Raw genomic sequence first — 17,804 nt, forward strand, 5'->3', positions numbered from 1 at the left:
TTGAAGGAATGATGATTGAGCTAAATACAGAGAAATTCTTGAGGGAAACCTGTTTCAGTCTTCCAGAGATTTGAGACTGGGATGGAGGTTCACCTTCCAGCAGGACAATGACCCTAAGCATACTGCTAAAGCAAGACTCGAGTGGTTTAAGGGGAAACATTTAAATGTCTTGGAATGGCCTAGTCAAAGCCCAGACCTCAATCCAATTGAGAATCTGTGGTATGACTTACAGATTGCTGTACACCAGCGGAACCCATACAACTTGACGGAGCTGGAGCAGTTTTGACTTGAAGAATGAACAAAAATCCCAGTGGCTAGATGTGCCAAGCTTATAGAGACATACCCGAAAAGACTTACAGCTGTAATTGCTGCAAAAGGTGGCTCTACAAAGTACTGACTTTGGGGTGTGAGTAGTTATGCACACTCAAGTAGTTTTTTTGCCTTATTTCTTGTTTGTGTCACAATAAAAAATATTTTGCATCTTCAAAGTGGTAGGCATGTTGTGTAAATCAAATGATACAACCCCCCCCCAAAATCTATTTTAATTCCAGGTTGTAAGGCAACAAAATAGGAGAAATGCCAAGGGGGTGAATACTTTCGCAAGCCACTGTAAGTGTACAGTTGGACTCAAAAGCAGGCCAGAAGTGCTTGTCATTGTCTTACAATCAATCATTCAGTTCTCGGTTGATATATCAAAAATAAGTAATATATGATTTAATTACAATCTATTTATCTTAGATGCAATTAATGAATGGATTGTGCATTTAATTGAATGATTTGTTGATTGATTTATTAAGCAGTTGGTATTTCTGAGAGCCCAGTCAGAGGGAGCTGTGTTCAGACAAATGCACATGCACCCTGTACTGTATAATTGTGCCATTTTTCATATTCACCGATGTCTTGATGTGTTTCTGTGAATAAATACATAAACATCCAGCCCTCTTGTCAACATGTACATACTTTCAGAGACTATCCAGTCTGTCAGATGATGGAGCCGTGAGGCACTACCGACACCGAGGGTCCTTATGTTAATTTACGGCCTGTGGTTTATATGGCTCCAGTGAGAGGGAGGCTGTGTGTCTGTGTGTGACTGTAGCCTCATCTACATGTAGTTGCAGCTCTGTGCCGTGTCTGTCACTTCTACTGTTGACTGTCCCCTTCAATCACTAAATAAAAACACCATTGATGTGAAGTGTGAAGAAGGTTGTTTGAGCAGCAGAGCAGCAGATAGTACATGAAGCGATTTTATTCATTATAAAAGCCATCATCAAGCCTAAACAGTAGAACTGTACAAACACAGAGGATACATACATTAGTTGACATACTGTACATGGCGGATAAAAGGCATGACAACAACCTTCATTGATTTACATTTCCTGTCTGGAGAATTGCACCACGAATCAAGATGAAAAGAAAGTAATGTAAAAGACAGTGTACCAGTCTCAATGCTTTCCAGTAACAATCATTAAGATAATCAATTTAGCATTCAGTGTTATACCAGTCGACATTAGAAAACCACAAAGGACCATGAGAGAACATTCTAGGCTGCATTAAATGCTGTTTAGCTGCCATTGCACAATGTCATTGTGTTCTAACCTGCTCCACAGCACGGTGGAGAGAACTACAGGAAAACAAAACCATTAGTGTCATCTTCACAAACTATTTGTCCACTCTAGTGTGTGTGTGTGGTTTAAGCAAACGGCTTAAACAACAGATACAGTAACTGCACAGCAGCCGAGATAAAAAGGGAGCGATGAGGAGGACAGACAGACTACTGGTTCCATCCCACATCAGAAAGACAGGACACACAGAGATCAACTAAGACAGACATCTTCAGATTACAGTACAACTCAGTAGTACAAAACAAGCAATTAAAAGTAACCATTACTTGAAATATCACGTTTATGATTATTAGTTTGAATTAGCACAAGACTATTATTTGTGTCAAACTGAATCTACAGTTGAAGTCAGAAGTTTACATACACCTTAGCCAAATACATTTAAACTCAGTTTTTCCTGACATTTAATCCTAGTAGAAATTCCCTGTCTTAGGTCAGTTAGGATCACCACTTTATTTTAAGAATGTGAAATGTCAGAATAATAGTAGATTTAGTTAATCTTTTATTTCTTTCAACACATTCCCAGTGGGTCAGAAGTTTACATACACTCAATTAGTATTTGGTAGCATTGCCTTAAAATTATTTAACTTGGGTCAAACGTTTCGGGTAGCCTTCCACAAGCTTCCCACAATAAATTGGGTGAATTTTGGCCCATTCCTCCTGACAGAGCTGGTGTAACTGAGTCAGGTTTGTAGGCCTCCTTGCTCGCACACGCTTTTTCAGTTCTACCCACAAATGTTTTATAGGATTGAGGTCAGGGCTTTGTGATGGCCACTCCAATACCTTGACTTTGTTGTCCTTAAGCCATTTTGCCACAACTTTGGAAGTATGCTTGGGGTCATTGTCCATTTGGAAGACCCATTTGTGACCAAGCTTTAACTTCCTGACTGATGCCTTGAGATGTTGCTTCAATATATCCACCTAATTTTCCTCCCTCATGATGCCATCTATTTTGTGAAGTGCACCAGTCCCTCCTGCTGCAAAGCACCCCCACAACATGATGCTGCCACCCCCGTGCTTCACGGTTGGGATGGTGTACTTCGGCTTGCAAGCCTCCCCCTATTTCCTCCAAACATAACGATGGTCATTATGGCCAAACAGTTTTATTTTTTTTTCATCAGACCATAGGACATTTCTCTGCAAACCGTAGTCTGGCTTTTTTATGGCGGTTTTGGAGCAGTGGCTTCTTCCTTGCTGAGCGGCCTTTCAGGTTATGTCAATATAGGACTCGTTTTACTGTGGATATAGATACTTTTGTACCTGTTTCCTCCAGCATCTTCACAAGGTCCTTTGCTGTTGTTCTGGGATTGATTTGCACTTTTCGCACCAAAGTATGTTCATCTTTAGGAGACAGAACACGTCTCCTTCCTGAGCGTTATGACGGCTGCTTGATTCCATGGTGTTTATACTTGTGTACTATTGTTTGTACAACTGAACGTGGTACCTTCAGGCATTTGTAAATTGCTCCCAAGGATGAACCAGACTTGGGGAGGTCTACAATAGATTTCTGGAGGTCTTGGCTGATTTCTTTTGATTTCCCCATGATGTCAAGCAAAGAGGCACTGAGTTTGAAGGTAAGCCTTGAAATATATCCACAGGTGCATTGACTCAAATGATGTGAATTAGCCTATCAGAAGCTTCTAAAGCCATGATATCATTTTCTGGATTTTTTCAAGCTGTTTAAAGGCACAGTCAACTTAGTGCATGTAAACTTCTGACCCACTGGAATTGTGATACAGTGAATTATAAGTGAAATAATCTGTCTGTAAACAATTGTTGGAAAAATTCCTTGTGTCATGCACAAAGTAGATGTCCTAACCGACTTGCCAAAACTATAGTTTGTTAACAAGAAATTTGTGGAGTGGTTGAAAAACGCATTTTAATGACTCCATCCTAAGTGCATGCCAACTTCCGACTTCAACTGTATGTCCCTAACGGATACGCAGTTTGGTCAAGCTGATTCCATAGATTCTCATGCAAAATGTTTATTAGTGAAAAAGTCAAGCATTGTCAGTAGTTCCTAGAGTTAATGTAAGTGGTACTAGACAGACACATCACCAGCGTCTATAGTACTGTACCTAAAGATGTGAGAACACAAAACAATCATGATTACTTCATCCTCCCACAGGATTGGTCCTTCCAAAATATCATGTATACATTGAAGTCACCGGAGTCAACTGTCTGTATGTACATAAATATCCCCATCCTTCAGCAGATTGTAGTTTGGGTCATAATAAGACATTCTATTATTCCATAATTTAGTCACTACATATTCATAACCAGCCACAGTCTCCCAGTCTCCGACACATGGACCACCAGCCTGTAAGTACACAGACCTAGCCCATGGTGTGTGTGTGTGTGTCTGTGTGTGTGTGTTAGTCCACTCCCAGTGCTCTGAGCTGTCTCTCTATCTCATCGTCAGAGATCTGTGTTTTCCGTTTAGGAGAGGCAGTGGGGAGATTCTTCCCTGCTGCTGGGGCTCTCACCATCTGAAACACACACACATTGCAACAGGTTAACACTGGCACTCCGCTTCCAACACACACATTACAACAGCTTAACACTGACACTGGGCTTACAACCAGGGCTGGTCATTGCTGTTCTGCCACCCTTGGCAAGACCAAAGAATTCCGTCCCCACAAAACTAGAATAGTCCCAGTATGCAAAATTACTTTGAAAAGACATCTTTCCGAGACGTTGAAGTTAGGTTAACTGTAGGTTCTGACTGAAAGGTGAAAAGGTAGTTTCCGTATGTTTAAAATACATGTTTTTCAGGACGTTGTAAAGGTGTCTTTTACGGATGTTGAAAATGAAATTTTCCTGGATGTTGAAATTAGGTTCATTTTCAGTTCTGTGTGAAAGTTGAAAATACTTATTTTTCGGATGTTGAAATCAGGCTTATTTTTGGTTCTGAATGTAATTTATAGACGTCTATGTTTTGGCCAAATCAAGGCTGGTCCAGACAGGACAAAATCTGAAGAAAACATAGACGTCTATGATTGGTTCAGATTTGGCCCGGATCGGTCCAAAAATCAACGTCCATGGTCATTGAAATCAAGGCCGGTCCGGACAGCACCAAAAAAAGCCGTCCAAAAGGAGTCGACGTCGGTCCGTGCTTACTGAGATGTAGCCTACGGTGTTGCCTGAAATGTCATTTTATGAACGCCCATCTGTGGTAAGCCTACGGATTGTAAAACACACAAAAAAAAGACATCCAAAAGATGGGGTGTAGCATACCATGTCAGCCCACAATGGAATTTTATGAATGCCCATCCATGTGGTAGACCCACCATTGGCTGTATTAGTCCTGACCCCTATGACAAATCAATTTGGCTAATTAAGCTCGGAATATCAGCTACCCAACTTTATCAGGAGTTATCGTGAGCCTATTTGCAATGTGTTTACATATCGGGAAATGCAGAAGTATTTTCTTTTTCGCTATGATCAGCTTGTCAAAAATTGACAGATACAAACTTGAAACCACTGATCATGACATCTCCTGGACAACAGTTGTGATTGTCCATTCCACTTTGACCTGTCCTGTTTTTAGGATATGTTGTCTGTTAACATGACAGCGCATTTTTTATTTGATTTGAGCACCATTTAGGTTAGGCATGATGTAAAAAGTCTCATTACATTGTCATCCATTTTATCTCCAGTCTGTAGGCTACAGAAAAGGCCACATACTATTTCTACCATATCCTATATTTGCTACATGATTTATGTTAGATGATTTTTTTGACAGAACGTTGGTGGAGCACAGCAGAGATGCATCTCTCCAACAGAACCCTGGAGAGGCGCGCTGGGAACGGACAAGCAAATATTTTGACAAAGTGGGCACTGCTTATCACACGGCAGCATCAGCGCTCACCTAAAAAGCCAAAATGACACTGGTTGAGAGAAATTGTCATTGTTTTAGGGCAAAATTATGTGAGGTTTTATGTGTTGTTGGAGGTGCGTCTTGATCAGTTTAGCTCAGAAAATGGCGCCCTTTTCTATCTGCAGCCACAGGTGGCTGCCTAATCCTGCCTAATGAGCGGACCGGCCATGTTTACAACACACATAGTCTCCACTAACATCAAGGCGGTGACCCGATCCTGTAGGTTCATGCTCTACAACATTCGCAGAGTACGACCCTGCCTCACACAGGAAGCGGCGCAGGTCCTAATCCAGGCACTTGTCATCTCCCGTCTGGATTACTGCAACTCGCTGTTGGCTGGGCTCCCTGCCTGTGCCATTAAACCCCTACAACTCATCCAGAACGCCGCAGCCCGTCTGGTGTTCAACCTTCCCAAGTTCTCTCACGTCACCCCGCTCCTCCGCTCTCTCCACTGGCTTCCAGTTGAAGCTCGCATCCGCTACAAGACCATGGTGCTTGCCTACGGAGCTGTGAGGGGAACGGCACCTCCGTACCTTCAGGCTCTGATCAGGCCCTACACCCAAACAAGGGCACTGCGTTCATCCACCTCTGGCCTGCTCGCCTCCCTACCTCTGCGGAAGCACAGTTCCCGCTCAGCCCAGTCAAAACTGTTCGCTGCTCTGGCACCCCAATGGTGGAACAAGCTCCCTCACGACGCCAGGACAGCGGAGTCAATCACCACCTTCCGGAGACACCTGAAACCCCACCTCTTCAAGGAATACCTAGGATAGCATAAAGTAATCCTTCTAACCCCCCCCCCCCCTTAAAAGATTTAGATGCACTATTGTAAAGTGGTTGTTCCACTGGATATCATAAGGTGAATGCACCAATTTGTAAGTCGGTCTGGATAAGAGCGTCTGCTAAATGACTTAAATGTAAATGTAAAATAGTACAGTGGCTCTTCTGCGTTGAGAGCGGTGTGGTGTAGTAACACATGTTGTCCCCCAGGGGGAGTGGGTTCTCTGCCAGATGGGGACAGCCACTAACGGCCTCTCATATATCATCACGCACAGGCAGACTACAGGCACAACCCAACCCAGCTACCTTCCCATACAGCACATATTGACAGACATGCAGGCACAATCTACAGACTACCTTCCCATAAGAACAGGCAGGCTAAGGGCTATCCCCCTCTCCTCCAGCTGCCTGTCTGTATGCCTGCCTGTCTGTCTGCTACACCTCACAGCATCCAGATGGAAGAAGGCTTTGAGATGTAAGAGATAGTCCTATACCCTTTCCAGAGGACTGCTTATAGAGGGAAGTGACTGGGGTATGGTATAGGCCAGTATATCTTACCTTTCCAGAGATCTCAATGCCAATCTCGTCCAGAACCTGGTTCACAATGTCCTGAGATTCTTCCTCGTCACCTGACTCGTCAAATATCTCGTCTAACGTATCGTTGACTGGAGGGATGAAGGGAGAGGAGTAAAGAGGAAGAGGGGAGCAGACAGAGAGAGGTAGAGACAGAGGTACTAGTCAGTTTACCGTTAAAAGCTGTGAGTTAACAGGTCTTTGAAACACCAGGTAAACGCATTGATCTGCATGGAGTTTTTGGTTTGGACTTGACCGTTTTTTTTCTGTTACCATTGTGCATCTTTTAAATATTTAAATCCTAGGCAAGGGAGCCAATGACAGCAGCTCTTACTCATGTCCTCTGTCATGCCCATCTTCATGTTCTCCTTCTGGAAGTCCTGCATGGTCTGGAGGGTCTTCTGAGGATCCATCTTCTTGTTCACCGCCTGCATCGTCTTGACAACACAGACACACAAGAGTTACAACACAAATACTACGACACCATACAGCACAGACAATACACAACTCCCAGAGCATGTACGCACATTATCAACACAGAGGGATTCTACCTCTTCTTCCTGTGTGTTGGTACAGCCATGGCCTAGTTTCACTCCGGAGCCTAAAACAGCCAAACGAGCTGCACACACTGCCTCTAATTAGATGTCATTTGCATATTGTTCCCAAACTGTTTGAGAGTGTGTCCCTGTTTCTAGAGGGTTCTCTGCAGCTGCATAGTGGTGTGTGTCTATACATAGAGGCTGGTTTGGCGTTTTTGGTGAAAAGTTTGTATTTTCTCCTCCACAATGAAGACAGATGGTGGTACCCAGAGTAGCAGGAGCCATAGGAGGATACACAACACACACATTCAGTCACGTTGTACCAGAATGGTGAGCTGTTTTCCCGAAACACGTTCATTTCATCACTTTGTTTCAGCTAATCACCATCCTGATTGTGATTCATTAACAGACAGCATTGAATTAGAAAAAAAGATTGATCATTAATACATGAATAACAACATTAACAAATACTTAGTGACTAACTAGTTCACATTCCAAGCTCTAAACACGATGGGCTAATATAGTCCTAGAACTGGGCTAATGAGATAGGCTTCCGGTCATGTTTAAAGCAGCATAACTGATAACAGCTAAGATGTGTATGGATGTCATCCGCGTGTCTGAGCTGTGAACAGGTGTAGGATGGAGGATCTCCACCCAGTCAGACAAACATTACCATCCTGAGGGGATGACAGGAAATAATAGACAGACTAAGAGACTAATTATTACACACTCGGGAGGAGAAGAATCCTTTGAACTGTTCTGCTGTTTTTGGAGAAGCTGTTTGAATGTTTTAACTGGGTTAGTGGGCCTGCTTTTGGCCTCAATTACCCAGACACACAGAAACACACAGATGTATGTGCGGAGCTACTACACAGAAAACACTAACTTGGTGTATGGTGCTCTTTACCTTAGCCGTAGCAGACATGGCTCCAGCCATCTTCATCTGGGAGTTCATGACCTTGGTCTGTGTGGACATGGAGGTGACCTTTGAACTGACGGCGTAGGTCCTGTTCTTCTGCTTCCTCAGCTGGACCAGCTGCTTGGCCAGGATCTTACAGGCTTCCCGGTTCCCAGACTTAGCCATCTTCTTTATCTCCATCTCCTAGGAGGGAAGGAACAGGTGCAGAATTATCAAGGGGGAGCTTCTGACTGGCTTTAAATCAGGAAACTTCACTACACTCATACTGTTTACATAAATACATACACATACTGTATACAATACATATACATCAGGTTCCCCAGGGAGCCCTGTTAGAGTATAAATACATACACATACTGTATACAATACATATACATCAGGTTCCCCAGGGAGCCCTGTTAGAGTATAAACAGTGTAAATAGTATGATTTGGCAATGGTCTAAACACCTGAGAGCTACCGGCCTCTCTTAGCTTCGATAAACACATGAAATCAGCCTCTCGCCCTGAGGAAACACACCGCAAGGCTGTACATGTCCCCTGGGAAACAGTACAGATTCAGCTGCAGCCCTGGGTGTCTGTGTTTATGTGTTTGTTCTGAAGAGCCAGACCTGAAAACAATTATTTATTAATGATTATCATTACAGTTTACAGGATTAATACTCCCAAATGCTCCACCCCTTCCCTCTGCCGGTGCATATGAGGGTTAAACTGCCATTAGGCAGATAAGTGCTGCGTAGGGTGGAGAGGAGCTGAGGGAAGGAGCTGATTGTGAAGTGCTCTCCTCAGGTAGAGAACTCTGCTAAACAGCTGAGGAGGCTCATTATATAACCCTCAGAGATACACACAGGTGGTGTCTGTCTGCCTGCTAACTAGATTCATGTTAAGAATAGACAGAAAATATAAGACCTAAGCATCTTAATAATTATGCTTATATTTAACATCTGCCATAGAGCAAAAAATGACACTGTAAATATTTAACAGTGGGAATCTAGGCTGATCTAGCTGAGTTTCAGTGTTGACTGACTGGGATGATGAGTGTTGCTGATGTGAGCTTATTACTGATGTTCTACTGCCTCAGACAGAGAGAGACAGAGAGCGAGAGCTACAACTGACAGATTGTGTGATGGCATCATCTGAGCAACAATGTACATAGAGACAGACTGATCTAATGTTCACTGGACCAGGGCAATATTTCAGCTAGATAAGTGACAAAACGTTCCTTTTCATGTGAATAATGAACTTAGTTGTTGTATAGAATACATTGGCTATATATTCAAATCATTGCACACTAGAGGTCGACCGATTAATTAGGGCCGATTTCAAGTTTTCATAACAATCGGAAATTGGTATTTTTGGACGCCGATTTGGCCCATTTAAAAAATATATATATTTAACTAGGCAAGTCAGTTAAGAACACATTCTTATTTTCAATGACAGCCTAGGAACGGTGGGTTAACTGCCTTGCTTAGGGGCAGAACGACAGATTTTTACCTTGTCAGCTCGGGGATTCAATCTTGCAACCTTACGGTTAACTAGTCCAACGCTCTAACCACCTGCTTTACATTGCACTCCACGAGGAGCCTGCCTGTTACGCGAATGCAGTAAGAAGCCAAGGTAAGTTGCTAGCAAGCATTAAACTTATCTTATAAAAAACAATCAATCAATCAATCATAATCACTAGTTAACTACACATATAATCACTTAGGTACACGTTGCTCCAACGTGTACCTAACCATAAACATCAATGCCTTTCTTAAAATCAATACACAAGTATATATTTTTAAACCTGCATATTTAGTTAATATTGCATGCTAACATGAATTTCTTTTAACTAGGGAAAATGTGTCACTTCTCTTACAACAGAGTCAGGGTATATGCAGCAGTTTGGGCCGATTGGCTCGTTGCGAACTATGAAGACTACGGGGGATGATTTAATAAAAGCGCATTTGCGGAAAAAAGCACAATCGTTGTATGACTGTACCTAACCATAAACATCAATGCCTTTCTTAAAATCAATACACAGAAGTATATATTTTTAAACCTGCATATTTAGCTAAAAGATATCCAGGTTAGCAGGCAATATTAACCAGGTGAAATTGTGTCACTTCTCTTGCGTTCATTGCACGCAGAGTCAGGGTAAATGCAACAGCTTGGGCCGCCTGGCTCGTTGCGAACTCATTTGCCAGAATTTTACGTAATTATGACATAACATTGAAGGTTGTGCAATGTAACAGGAATATTTAGACTTAGGGATGCCACCCGTTAGACAAAATACGGAATGGTTCCGTATTTCACTGAAAGGAAAAACGTTTTGTTTTCGAGATGATAGTTTCCGAATTCAACCATATTAATGACCTAAGGCTCGTATTTCTGTGTGTTTATTATATTATAATTAAGTCTATGATTTGATAGAGCAGTCTGACTGAGCGATGGTAGGCACCAGCAGGCTCGTAAGCATTCATTCAAACAGCACTTTCGTGCATTTTGCCAGCAGCTCTTCACTGTGCTTCAAGCATTGCGCTGTTTATGACTTCAAGCCTATCAACTCCAAAGGTTAGGCTGGTGTAAACGATGTGAAATGGCTAGCTAGTTAGCGGGATGCGCGCTAATAGCGTTTGAAACGTCACTCGCTCTGAGACTTGGAGTAGTTGTTCCCCTTCCTCTACATGGGTAACGCTGCTTCGAGGGTGGCTGTTGTCGATGTTCTTGGTTCGAGCCCAGGTAGGAGCGAGGAGAGGGACGGAAGCTATACTGTTACACTGGCAATACTAAAGTTCCTATAAGAACATCCAATAGTCAAAGATATATGAAATACAAATCGTATAGAGAGAAATAGTCCTATAATTCCAATAATAACTACAACCTAAAACTTCTTACCTGGGAATACTGAAGACTCATGTTAAAAGGAACCACCAGCTTTCATATGTTCTCATGTTCTGAGCAAGGAACTTAAACGTTAGCTTTGTTACATGGCACATATTGCACTTTTACTTTCTTCTCCAACATTTTGTTTTTGCATTATTTAAACCAAATTGAACATGTTTCATTATTTATTTGAGGCTAAATTGATTTTATTGATGTATTATATTAAGTTAAAGTAAGTGTTCATTCAGTATTGTTGTAATTGTCATTATTACAAACAAATAAAATTTAAATAAAACAAATCGGCCGATTAATCTTTCAGCACGCGCCCCAAAAACACAACTGATGTCCACATTATTATCACTAACACAGACTACTGGGTCTTTCAGCACGCGCCCCCAAAACACAACTGATGTCCACATTATTCTCACTAACACAGACTACTGGGTCTTTCAGCACGCGCCCCAAAACATTAATCGGTATCGGCGTTTAAAAATCATAATCTGTCGACCTCTATTACACACACAGTGCTGAATAATATAGATCCTATATCTGGTTGAAACTATGTTGCTGTGTTTTGGGGCGCGTGCTGAAAGACCCAGTAGTCTGTGTTAGTGATAATAATGTGGACATCAGTTGTGTTTTGGGGGCGCGTGCTGAAAGACCCAGTAGTCTGTGTTAGTGATAATAATGTGGACATCAGTTGTGTTTTTGGGGCGCGTGCTGAAAGACCCAGTAGTCTCTGTGTTAGTGATAATAATGTGGACATCAGTTGTGTTTTTGGGGCGCGTGCTGAAAGACCCAGTAGTCTCTGTGTTAGTGATAATAATGTGGACATCAGTGTGTTTTGGGGCGCGTGCTGAAAGACCCAGTAGTCTCTGTGTTAGTGATAATAATGTGGACATCAGTTGTGTTTTGGGGCGCGTGCTGAAAGACCCAGTAGTCTCTGTGTTAGTGATAATAATGTGGACATCAGTTGTGTTTTGGGGCGCGTGCTGAAAGACCCAGTAGTCTCTGTGTTAGTGAGTCTAATAATAATGAGGAGTCTCCCAGCACAGCAACTACAGCAGCCCCAGCAGAGGAAGAGCAAGCAGAGACCGGGAAAGCTGTGTGTGTGTGTGTGTGTGTGTGCGTGCGTGCGTGTTAAACTGTAAAATAGGTCACTACCTCTTCTTAGAGAATAGATTTTTTTTCAGACCAACAAAAATAATAACTAGATTAATTAGGAGAAATATTAATGAGTAATAAAAAAGCTGGTCTCTTGAGAGGCAATTCTGTCCAGTGTGATGTTTACTTAAAACAACAGCGGGACACCACTCTTCCTTTCATCTTTCTGACATAGGATGAAATGGAAATGTTTTATTCTGCTGTTCACACAGCCCTGTCATGACTCTGTGTTCTACCTCCTCTCTCCCCTGTAGCTATCTAACTGTCCAATCCTGTCCTTTCTATCCCAGCTGTTAGCGAAGCAGCCTGTAGGCCTATCAGACAGCGCAGGAAAGGGATGTGAGTTGAGGTAGGGGGTAGCATGGAGCAGGATTAGCCTACAGTCATTTACACACGTTTGATGCAATCAGCAGCAATCTACAGAAAAGGTACTACTGAGAAACTACACCTGCCTCTGTCCTACCAGCACTTCATAGGGTGAGTGGTGTGTGTGTGTGTGTCTCACCATTTGTTTCTCTTGTTTCTCCAGAGCAGCTCTGTCTCTAGTGATCTGTCTCTGAGTACCACGAAGCTCCTTGGCCTGTTCCTTTATTACGTCTGAGAGAGAGAGAAAAATGTTTACGCTACAAACATACACAGTTATTGAATCAAAATGATTTATGACATACAGCTCATTCATACAGTTATGCTGGGCATTGAGCTACGCTTTCTGTAAAAGCTATAGAAGCACGGTACCATTCTGGGGTAGTAGACTGGGACAAAAGCTCTAGACTAGACATTTCTCATGGAATCTAAACCATCCCTTCCTCACAATCCATTACCCCGATAGGGCGTGTGTATAACACAGTCCAACTCAAAAACCACGCTCCAAATACCAGACTCAACTTCTACACGATAGAACTGGATTATTTCTTACAGTACAGAGGGACCAACACTAAAGAGAGCTCAGCATCTAACTCTTATAGTTCAGATAGACCCAGACTAAAAACAGCCCTTCATAACATAGTATTTATACTTTTAGAAACGTAGGCAGGGTAAACTATGTGGCAGAAGTGTAGACTCAAGTCAGATTCGAGTCACAAATATGATGACTTGCAACTCGACTTTGACTTTGACACCAATGACTCGTGATTTGACTTGGACTTGAGCCTTTTGACTCGACCTGATTTCATACCCTCCCCAAGCCCAAATATTAAAAATGATGCTATTAAAAAGTGTGCAGCGCATGAAATCTTCATTTAACAGATTACAGTTTGAATCGGAGAAAGAGTTGTTCGTGGCAGTGCAGAGGAACATCGACGGGTGAATTCAGATGGAGCCCTTGGAAAGATGATACCCAAAATAATTATTTTCGGATATAAAGACTACGCTGTATCAACAAAAAAACGGACTGCAACTTGCAAAACATGCGGGAAGAAAATTACAGACGGAGGCGCAACAATTTCCAACTTTGTTCGACATTTGAAGCTGCACAAAGAACAGTAAGTCATGGCCAATATAGCCGACAGCTATATATTTTATTACTTTACTGGTGTATCGTAGGCTAACGTAACGTTAAATCAATGAGCCTCCACACAGTCAGTCAGTGCGGGAACGTGATCATTGCACCCAAGATTGAGCTAAACTGGCTAGGCAGTTTGTAGCCTAAATCCTGCCTGATGTTACTGCTGTTCCTAAAACCATTGACATACGTTAGCCTACTGTAACTACACAGAGAGGGTGTGTGTGTGTGTGTGTGTGTGTGTATGTTAAGGTTGGGCGATTGTGCCCCATAGCGATCCTCGATCACTATTGGGGGGGGGGGTCTTTACACAAAGCATTCATGATTTGTGTAAATGTAATATACTAACTATTACTCTTGTTAAAAATATGAAATGGTATTACATTTGGTGAAGAGCACATTATGACTTGTTTAGGACTCGAAACTCAAAGTTTAGGACTTGAGACTTGACGGTCTTGACTTGAGACTTGACTCGGACTTGCCTGTCTTGATTTGGGACTTGAGTGCTAAGACTTGAGACTTACTTGTGACATGTAAAACAATGACTTGGTCCCACCTCTGCTATGTGGTGTCTTGTTTGAACTGTTTCCAATAAAAACACACCAGGCTCCTGACTTCATACATAGAACAGCAATAAAAACACACCAGGCTCCTGACTTCATACATAGAACAGCAATAAAAACACACCAGGCTCCTGACTTCATACATAGAACAGCAATAAAAACACACCAGGCTCCTGACTTCATACATAGAACAGCAATAAAAACACACCAGGCTCCTGACTTCATACATAGAACAGCAATAAAAACACACCAGGCTCCTGACTTCATACATAGAACAGCAATAAAAACACACCAGGCTCCTGACTTCATACATAGAACAACAATAAAAACACACCAGGCTCCTGACTTCATACATAGAACAGCAATAAAAACACACCAGGCTCCTGACTTCATACATAGAACAGCAATAAAAACAACAAATAAGAATCAATGTTTTAAGGCAAGATAAAACCCTTGAAGTGTAGCATCAAGGGGACCATATAGAAGTGAAGAAGAGAGGGCATGCATGAAGAGAGTCATACAGCAGTCCCTAAGACACACACCCAGCAGTGGATTATGAGTTTGTGGGAGAGCACGCACGCACACGCACACACACAGCTCTGAATGTGTCCCGGCCATCCCAGCTCCTGTATTAGGGTAGAGGACATGGTCCGCTACACTGCTATTAGCCAGAGATTCTCCCTACAGTGGAGTGGGTACCAGTAGCTCTAACACCAGACACTAAATTCAGCCTCTGTTTCACTACTGGATCAAAACGCTACATATTCAAAGAAAAAGAGATTACTTTTCTTAAAAGAAGGGTTTTCCTCAAAACTAAAGAGAAGTATATATAAAACATTTAAAAAGTATATTTTTGTGTTAGAAAATATCATTCCTGCAGTGAAAGTCCAAACTGAAGCATGGCAGCAGTGAATGTTGTGTTATAAAGCATGTCAATCTTTTACAGTAAAATTAATGGCAAAAGTGATAGAGAAATTATATATATCCCCACAGCAGAAAAGTTGAATAAATGTTTTTGCAGATTAATAGGTTCTCAAAATCTGACAAAATTACGCGAAAGTAGAAAATGTTGACAAGAAATGAACTAAAATAGTGAAAATCCTTGATATAGATACCAGAGCCTCATCTCCCCCAAAACTCCAGAGAGAGAGAGAGACAGAGACAGAGACAGAGAGAGAGAGAGAGAGAGAGAGAGAGAGAGAGCTGGACAACTTGTGAGAGTGAAGTGTAGTATCTACGTACAGGGTGACGTATTGACAACGTCTAAAAGAAGGTGGGGTATCATCTATAAAACTCCACCAGCTAACCTCCGCCCGCCATCGCACCCCCACACGCCACTACACGCCTTACTATGGGATACCACTGCTTCTCGACATCGGGCAACCTTGGCACGCCACGTCCAGAGAGAGAGGAGAGAAAGAGAAGAGGAGATATCCTATCAACTATCTGACCTTGAATAAAAGTACAATAAAATGACAGTAAGTGAATATTCTTTATCAATGACACTGTGGTCATGGAATGAATTATTCATATTGAATGAGATAAACTTGAAATTGATTTAGATGGAAACTTTAATAAAGTAATTAGTTATTTAGCTATAATTGATGCATTATATTTTCTAAATAGCCTGAAGGGTTATTGCATTTTGACCTTGTAAGGTTGATGGCCATTAAGCAAGACATTTTAACTGATAGGCATTAGGCCCAGTATTTCAATGGCTCAAGGCAATATAAGATGGAGACATTTTTTCCTCTTCTTTGTTTTCTTAACCTTTGTAATCGAGGTAAGACACATTGAGATAAAATATATCTTCAAGAGACCTGAAAATCTATATTTTGGGGTTCTTCGTTCAACATATTGCTACCTCTTCAAAGTATCAGACAGACAGACACAGACAGACACCTAATTATCACTGTTGTATATTGACTGATTAATTTGTTTCCCCATGCATCACGTTTGACAACTCAGACAGGAACACTGAAATAAGTGTTTTACAGCCCTAAACATATCCTAATGGAAATATTGACACGATCATCACTTAACTTAAGAGCCATTGTGTGGGGGATTGGAGCAGACTATTGTCAACATAACCTATATCCATCTGTCTTTTAATAAACAGAATGAAGTCACGCAATCATTCAACACCAGTATCTATGGATCACACGATTCTCTCACTAGCTCTGTCTAAATCTGAACCCAGCTTTTTTACAGGATTTACACTGCCACATGCTGTTCCTTGGAATTCACATGTTGCAGTCAGCAGGTAAATTACAAAGTAACACTTGAACATACTGTAGACAGCGTCATCACATCAATAGAACAATGTACCAATGTCTACAGCTACACTGTAACTGTTCAGCAGTTACACGATGGTCATACACACCAGCTACCTTCACTAATACACAGACAAGTGGAATTGTATGTTGAGTTTCAGGCAGCCAGTTTACAAACCAGTTTATAAATAGCCTGGGTATTTCAGCTAATCCTCATTAACACACAATCTAACTTTAGAGGATTCCACGTTGACCAATTTTGATTTCGTAACATAAACATGAATCTTGACTTTTCAAACTGGTCTCAGTTAAACTGGTAAAACAGGCTTGTTCAGTAGCCTATGTTCGTTAGTGGCTGACTGGCGCTCACCAAATCAAACAACTTTGTTCATTTGTTACAAGCCTACAATCAGTGGAAAACAAACTTACCATCGACTGTCTTCTTCTTGAATAGAGATGCCATGGCGCACAAATGAAAACTAAAACCTTTTTTTTTTACTAAAAACAACTTCTCCGCTCCCCGACGGTCACCAGCTAAACTGTCGCCCTATCAACAATCTAAGATTTCCTGGTCGAACTGCTCCACGGCTTCTCACATGACAGCCCCGACTCTCTGACGTCCCAAGTCCAGTTCCTCTAGTCTCCTGTAGAGCGCGGTACTGTTCCAACTCAAAACTGACGCATTTTACCATTCATTACAACCCGCACAGTGAATTCTGTAAGAACTGGGGTAGATAAAAGCCATAAAAGTAATAAGTGATGATTTGGTCAACTCTGCTCTGAAATTGCAGAGACTGAGGAGAAAAAGAGGATTAGTCACTTGAAAGCAAGAGTAGGTCGAGCGCAGGCCATATTCATTAGAATTTGGGTTTTCATTTTTGCATATTGGATTATGCTCCTATTAGAAAATACTTTGGAGGTATGTTCTATGTACATAGAAATATAGCAAATGCTAGGGATTTTTATGTCTGTGTGTGTGTCTGTGTGCACTCACGTATGTGTGTGTGTGTGTGTGTGTATGTGTGTGTGTGTGTGTGTGTGTGTGTGTCTGTGTGTGTTAAGAAGCTATGAAAATGTAAAGTATCATGTACATAAAAACAACCACATAGGGAAAGCTAGACATAAAAACAA

The 17,804-nt window shown here is 41.8% G+C and overlaps 1 protein-coding gene across 1 annotated transcript; it reads right to left on the reverse strand.

The window, feature by feature from the left end:
- Positions 1–1,228: 1,228 nt before the first annotated feature.
- chmp2ba (charged multivesicular body protein 2Ba) lies at positions 1,229–17,271 on the reverse strand. The gene is made up of 6 exons (XM_045707636.2): positions 17,103–17,271; positions 12,842–12,933; positions 8,296–8,490; positions 7,184–7,286; positions 6,835–6,941; positions 1,229–4,108 (listed from the first exon to the last, which is right to left on the reverse strand). Exons 1-6 carry the CDS (start codon positions 17,134–17,136, stop codon positions 3,995–3,997), a joined length of 645 nt encoding a protein of 214 aa, XP_045563592.1. The 5' UTR covers positions 17,137–17,271; the 3' UTR covers positions 1,229–3,994.
- Positions 17,272–17,804: the final 533 nt, after the last annotated feature.

The sequence above is a fragment of the Salmo salar genome, chromosome 25 (genome assembly GCF_965601325.2).
Source record: "Salmo salar chromosome 25, fSalSal1, whole genome shotgun sequence".
Lineage (NCBI taxonomy): Eukaryota > Metazoa > Chordata > Actinopteri > Salmoniformes > Salmonidae > Salmo > Salmo salar.